The sequence below is a fragment of the Panicum virgatum genome, chromosome 5N, assembly GCF_016808335.1.
Source record: "Panicum virgatum strain AP13 chromosome 5N, P.virgatum_v5, whole genome shotgun sequence".
In the NCBI taxonomy this organism is placed as follows: Eukaryota; Viridiplantae; Streptophyta; class Magnoliopsida; order Poales; family Poaceae; genus Panicum; species Panicum virgatum.
The window spans coordinates 9240548-9246740 of NC_053149.1; the positions used below are offsets into that span (position 1 = coordinate 9240548).

At 48.2% G+C, this 6193-nt stretch overlaps 1 protein-coding gene across 2 annotated transcripts; it reads left to right on the top strand.

The window, feature by feature from the left end:
• The first annotated feature begins 479 nt into the window (after window positions 1-479).
• Window positions 480-5520, top strand: LOC120676044 (mediator of RNA polymerase II transcription subunit 22a-like). Of its 2 annotated transcripts, XR_005675623.1 has the most exons (5): window positions 480-720; window positions 805-870; window positions 2733-2967; window positions 3557-3763; window positions 5003-5077. XR_005675623.1 is itself a non-coding variant. In XM_039957260.1 (4 exons), exons 1-3 carry the CDS (start codon window positions 565-567, stop codon window positions 2964-2966), a joined length of 456 nt encoding a protein of 151 aa, XP_039813194.1. In that variant the 5' UTR covers window positions 489-564; the 3' UTR covers window position 2967; window positions 5127-5520. The 2 variants fall into 2 exon arrangements, 1 of the variants encoding a protein (XP_039813194.1); XM_039957260.1 differs by lacking the exons at window positions 3557-3763; window positions 5003-5077 and adding an exon at window positions 5127-5520 and having other exon boundaries at window positions 489-720.
• Window positions 5521-6193: the final 673 nt, after the last annotated feature.

The following is a 6193-nucleotide window of genomic DNA, read 5'->3' on the forward strand; positions in this document are numbered from 1 at the left end:
TAGTAGCCGTACCCCCACGTATCAAACTGCGTTGAGCCTTCTCCGCAGTATTCACTATATTGCTTGTGCGTGCGTGGCACCTCGACGCCGTGATCTGTGGCGCCAAGACGTGTTATCTCGGCGCCACATATTACAGCGCCGACCCCAGGGTCTATTTCTGCAAAAAGTTACAAAAATGTGAACATATGTGAAATTATTTCGCGAAAAAGGCTAAATTGCAAAAAATAAGGCTGGCCGCCCCGCAGCCGGGCGACCGGTCCCCAGGGACCTATCTGCAATTTTTTTTGTATTTTTTTTACAGATTAGCCCCTACCGCCCGGTTGCCGGGCGGCCGGGGTATATTTCTGTAAATTTCCTAATCGAAAATATATTTTTGTAAAAAACGGAAATAAAAAAAAAACCGCCTGAAATGGAACGCCGTCTCCAAGGCCCAGCCACCACCATTTAGGCCATGAAAACTGCTCAGTTCTGGCAAGCAGGCCACTTTCTCTCTGGCCCACGCTCGGCCGGAACCCATCCGCCCAAAACAGGTCTCGGCCTCTCTCTCTTCCTCGAACGCGTGCGATGAGCAAAGCCGGCGGCGCCGCCGGCTCGGCCCCGGGCCCGACGGCTGCTGCCGCCGCTGCCGCGGCGCAGAAGCAGAAGTTGCTGCTGCAGAAGGCCGATGCCGACGTCTCCAGCCTCGTCGACAACTTCTCCAACCTCATCAACATCGCCCGCGTACGTCCCCGCGCCCTACTTTCCCTTTACATCCGGCAGCCTCGAAGCACTCTGACTAACCCTAGTTCGTGATGGCATGGTCAGGTCAACGACCCACCCGTGCGAAACTCGCAGGAGGCCTTCCAGATGGAGATGCGCGCAGCCCGCATGGTATGGACCAGCCTCGCTGCCCCCCAACCATTAGCCCATTCGATTCTAGAACTTTTGTTTCAATTAAGCATGCCCTAGTTAATTTTCTGAATGCATGAGCTTTTTTTTTCTAAATTTTGTACATTTTGAAACATATGCTACAAATCAAGACATAAATGTTCTTCCAGGTTCTGTGTTTTGACAGTCTCAACTTGGTCCCCTTTAAATTAGATCATTAAATGAGGAGTTAGATTTATCCATTGTCCCAGTAAATATGTCGTAATCAGTTTATGGCATATACAATAACAGAATCATCAAGAGCTATAGTCTTAACCTTTTAGCTTGAGATAACCAGGTTATGCAGCAGGGATATTGTTATTAGTGTGAATCAGGGCCAGAGATTAGCCAGCCTCCTGTGCACCAAACAGATAGTATTACTTGATATATGGTTGTCAGCTAGATAAGAGGAAGGCTGTTAGCTACTAAAAGGTTGCTAGCATCTCTTGTTAGGCCAGCTCTAATGCCCTGTAAGCAGACAATCAAGCAATCAACCAGTGAAGAAACAAATATTTAGTGAGTCTTTCCAATGGTCTGGCCCTCCCCTGATAGCCGACACCACCTGCTCTTGGCAGTGTTTACCCCTAATGATCCAAGAATCATAATGTCTGGTATAAGGCACCTATAATACATATGCTGAGGCTGCAAGCTTAAATATATGTGTAAAATTGAGTTGGATATTCGGATCCCACTTGGTGATATGAAGTACAAAGATGTGGTCTATTAGGTGCAATGTTTTCAAATCGCCTAGTCAAGCCTAGTTGTAAGTGTACTGACTAGGTGACAGATTGTGATAGTCGTCGATTAGGTTCAGTATTTGGCTAGTCGGCAGTATAGTTGTCCTGCTTTCCTACTCTGCTACCCAATATAGTTGGAGGAGGACTAGGAGTGGATCAACTTCATAATCCTGTGGATCTTTGAGTTCAGCACAGTGATTGAACGTGAGCGTCAAAGAGAGGAATCCAACTGTGGCAGCTTGAGGGGGTAATGACAGAGCTGGTGGCGGATTGAGGAAGGATACCAGCAGTAATGATTTATCGTGGGCAGCAGCTTCTCCCCCTCTCTTTCTCCTGCAGGCAATGGCTGGAGGGGCACGGGCTGGACTCCAGATGCAGGGACACACACTAATTCGTTATATACCTGTAACCTAATGGGCCAAAACCTAGCCCGATTGCCTAGGCCCAACTCACCTTTTCCTCCCTTTCTAGACTAGTCGTCCACAACTTAGTCGGACTAAATTGTGGATGGCTAGGTTTCTAGTCGAGCTAATCTCCTCAAAGTGCCTGATGATGATCCAGGGACAGATTAGTCACGACTAATTCGACAACTTAATAATATTGATTATGTGAGACCTTCCATGAGAACAAAATGAGTATGCGATTTTACTTGAGTGAAAACATAGAAATATGATTTATGTTGAACACTTGTAGATGTTTAGAGTGTGAGGGTTAATAAGGTTTTGGCACATGGCAACCTGGATGGCATTTCCATAGCATGAGAACTTGGATGGCACTTCAATGTCACACATGTAGAAGATTGATGTTCCATGGTAAACACAACTAATAGAATGACAAGAAGAGCTTACGCTATAACTGTAGCGATCCTCGTAGCCAGGTGAATAATCTTTTTCCCTTCCATATGCTATAGAGGAAAGGTGATTTTCTGCAAAACTTTATGTCATACATGCGAAGTAACTTATTTACCCAATGTGTTTATTTTAAAAGAAAGGATGAATTCTAGATATGACAAAATTGGCAATAAGTGCCATGTGTCAGTTCTGACTTTAAATTTCTAATATTGTCTTATGTGTTATGTCTTCTGATCAGGTACATTCAGCAGACACTCTGTTGAAATTGGTGTCGGAACTTAAGAGAACAGCCATCTTTTCCGGGCTTGCTTCGTTGAATGAGAATGTTGATAGGAGGATTGAGGTGCTTGGTCAGCAGGCGGAGGGAACAGAGAGAATGCTGGAGAGAATTGGGCAGGAGGCGGCAGCAAGCCTCAAGGAGTTAGAGGCCAACTACTACTCATCCGTTGTGCGGTCTCCGTCCTACGATTAAGGTGAGTATTGTCTGCCCAAGTTAAATTGTGGGTGCATTATTGAGCTTCTGAATTGGGGGTATGGACTTTCTGTAGATGGTTTTGACAGGGATTATTGACCTGTTGTACTAGCTAATGTACCACTAAGTTGTAGCAGGGTTAATGCTTGGTGGGGTGGTTTAACAGAGTACTCCCATCTTCCTTTTCAAAGAAAATATTTATATGGATGTTGTGAGTAATGGTAAAGCTATAGACTAGTTTTATATACTGAATAAAGAGAAATGAATGGGTATTTTATCATGGCTTTTACATGGGAAGCATAAATGATGGAACCTCGGATAGTGGCTTCATAGCTATCATATTGATCGTCTTGACTCATGAACATAACTGATGAATGTAAACCTTTGTTTTGGTTCGACTCCATGAACTAGGATAAATACGTTCCCAGAATTCAGAACAATTTTACCTACCAAAACAATGGAAGCTGTACCAATGCAGCGAGCCTTTCTTAATACTCTGTTTTGATCTTTAGATGTCGACTATAGTGATCTTGAATATTAAATATGGAGATTATAGTTAAATCAATTTCTTTTGTTCTTCTTTGTTTCAGGGTTGCCTCAGCTGGTAGGGCCTTGATTTGGAACAGCACAATAACTTGTTTAATTGATATTGTGTAGAAATCACTTTGAGCTATCGATTATAGAACAGCTATAATCATTTCTGAAGGCTGTTGTACTACTCTTTGATGGTTGTACTTTCCTGATGTGTGTGTTGCTATTCTTATGGTAGAATGTTAGCTCCCATGTACTTACACTAGGTAGAACCACGCGCTCCGCCGCGTGAAGAAAAAAAAAGCACAAAGATAAAAAAGAAGAAGAGGGGAAAAGCATACAAAAGAGGGCGGAAAAGAAGAGAAAAACTAGAGAGAGAAAAAAGCAAAAAAAAACAGGCCGGCGCAGCGGCGCTCCCCCGTCCACCTCGGAAGTGCCGGTCGCCTCCTCCTTCCCCGGCGCCCCGCCTCCGCCTCTGTACCCGGCGCCGCCTCCCTCCCTCCCTCCTCGAGCGCACGCGCCATGGCAGGCCTCCTCGAGCTCCGCGACACGCCATGGCGGGCTGCGTTGAGCTCCGCAACATGCCATGGCGGGGCGTGTCGAGCTACGCCGCGCGCCATGGCGGGCCGCCCCGAGCTCCGCCGCGCGCCATGGCGGGCGGCGTCGAGTGCCGCGCCATGGCGATCGTCGACGCCCTCGATGGAGGCTACGACAGGCGAGCTCCCCGGATATGCGCGCCTACATCTCGAGCCGGCGAGCGGCGAGCCTGGCGGCGGAGCTCTGCGCCAAGCTCTCGTCCCTCCCCACATTCCGGCTAAGGTTGAGCTTGCGGAGCGTGGGCGCGAGCGCGCGGAAGGTGGGCGGGACGCCGCCGGCGAGGCGGTTGCCGAAGAGCGAGATGGGCTCGAGCGCGGGGAGGCGCGCGAGGGAGGGCGCGAGCGCGCCAGCAAGGCTCGCGCCGTGGATGCGTAGGCGCTGCACGGCCCCGGAGGCCGAGCCGCAGGTGATGCCGACGTCGCGAGCACCCCGGCCGGGTCCGCGGTGATGGCGGTCTTGAAGTCCAGTAGCGTCTGCGGCGGCCAGGCGAGTGCGGCGCGGCCGGGCGGCCGAATCCGAGCCATGGCGGCGGTCGGATCGCCCCTCCCTCTCGTCTCCTCCCCTTCCTCTTTGCCTTCCCTCCCTTCCACGGCAGCTCCTCGCGGCTTCGTGAGCGGATCTGCGGGCTGCGGCGGCCAGCCCTCCACCCCCTCTCCCTCCTCCCGCGCCCTACCATGGCGGAGGTCGGATTCGAGCGGCACGAGCTCCAAGCTCCGTGCGTGCGGGTGGGTCGGAGGAGCAAGCCGCGGCGTTTTTTTTTTTGAAACAAAGGCGCGGCGCTATGGGAGAAGGACCGGACGCCAATTCCATGGTCCGCATCGGGCTTCTTCTGGGACACGTGTCGCTGGGGGAGTGCTCGGTTGCCCCCGGCCCTTCCTCTCCACGTCCTATAGTATATAGAGTACTAGTCATTGCTGGTCCACCATCAATCGTTACCTTGAGCTGTAAATTGCATGTAGCCTTTAATTAAAGCTGTTGGATTCCTTGTTATTTCAAAACTGATAAACATGCTAAATTTCGTTTGAGATCCAGGTTGAACTGATCTTTCACATTTCCCATGCCGAGCTGGGATAGAATATCCACCGGGGACAGCAATTCCCTTTTAGCACTTTGTGACACTATTTCTCATCAAACAGCAAAAACCCCTGTTGCTGTTGGAAAAGGCTTCTCTGGAAAAAGGATCAATTCTACGCCAATGGAAAGCCTTTTGACGCTGTCGTCCTCGTCCTGTCACTTGTCAACAGGGTAGTGCTACCGGTCTATGCACTGTGACGGGGATATGATCCGGATGAAGTACGTAGTACATGGTGACGTGTCGTTTATACAAACAACCCTTTGGCACGTTTCTTGTTTGAGCGCTCTTCTTGTTTTCACTCTCATGTGAATACTGTATTTAGTTCACAAAAAGTTTAGATTTTGACATTGTCACATATTTTGTTGTTATTTAACAATTAATAATCAATCATAGACTAATTAGATTTAAAATACTCATCTCGTATAAAATAGTTAAAATGTGTAATTAGTTATTTTTTCAATTGCATTTAATGCTCAATGCATGCACGTGTCCGATGATTCGATGTGACGAGTACTGTAAATATTTTTTGGAAATTAAACGTGACCCGAACTGTATAATTAGTTATTTTTAACTGCATTTTATGTTTTATGCATGTATTCGAACGGATTTTATTGGAAATTTTTTGGGCCCAAAGTATTCTTTACAGCAGACGGCTAGTACCTAGGTTCGGCACTAGGGACTTTGCCAGTGGCCTAGTGTACTGTGACAGGAAAAAAAAATCTGAAACTTGTCTCCCAAGCCTTTGTGCCCTCGGGGTGGATGCTGGACCAAAAGGATGCAACGTCCCCGTCCAATGCGCACATCAGGTACCCAGGAGTGGAAAAACGTGTGGAGGGTTACTGGTGCCAATTCCGATCGTCCAACCTTGGATTCGTGGTTTCTGAATTCCGAACACTGATTCCGATTCTGCGACCCGACGACGCCTGGCCAGGGGCGAAGCCAGAAATTATGGCCACCGGGGTCATCATTATTGTTTAACGGGGTCATTAACACTAAAAACAGTGATAAACAGTATCTTTACATA

Bases quoted from the DNA above. Each gene is read 5' to 3' on its own strand.
- LOC120676044 (XM_039957260.1), top strand. From the start codon at position 565: ATGAGCAAAGCCGGCGGCGCCGCCGGCTCGGCCCCGGGCCCGACGGCT. The intron at 721-804 runs GTACGTCCCCGC...TGGCATGGTCAG, and splicing joins ACCTCATCAACATCGCCCGC to GTCAACGACCCACCCGTGCG. The intron at 871-2,732 runs GTATGGACCAGC...TCTTCTGATCAG, and splicing joins AGATGCGCGCAGCCCGCATG to GTACATTCAGCAGACACTCT.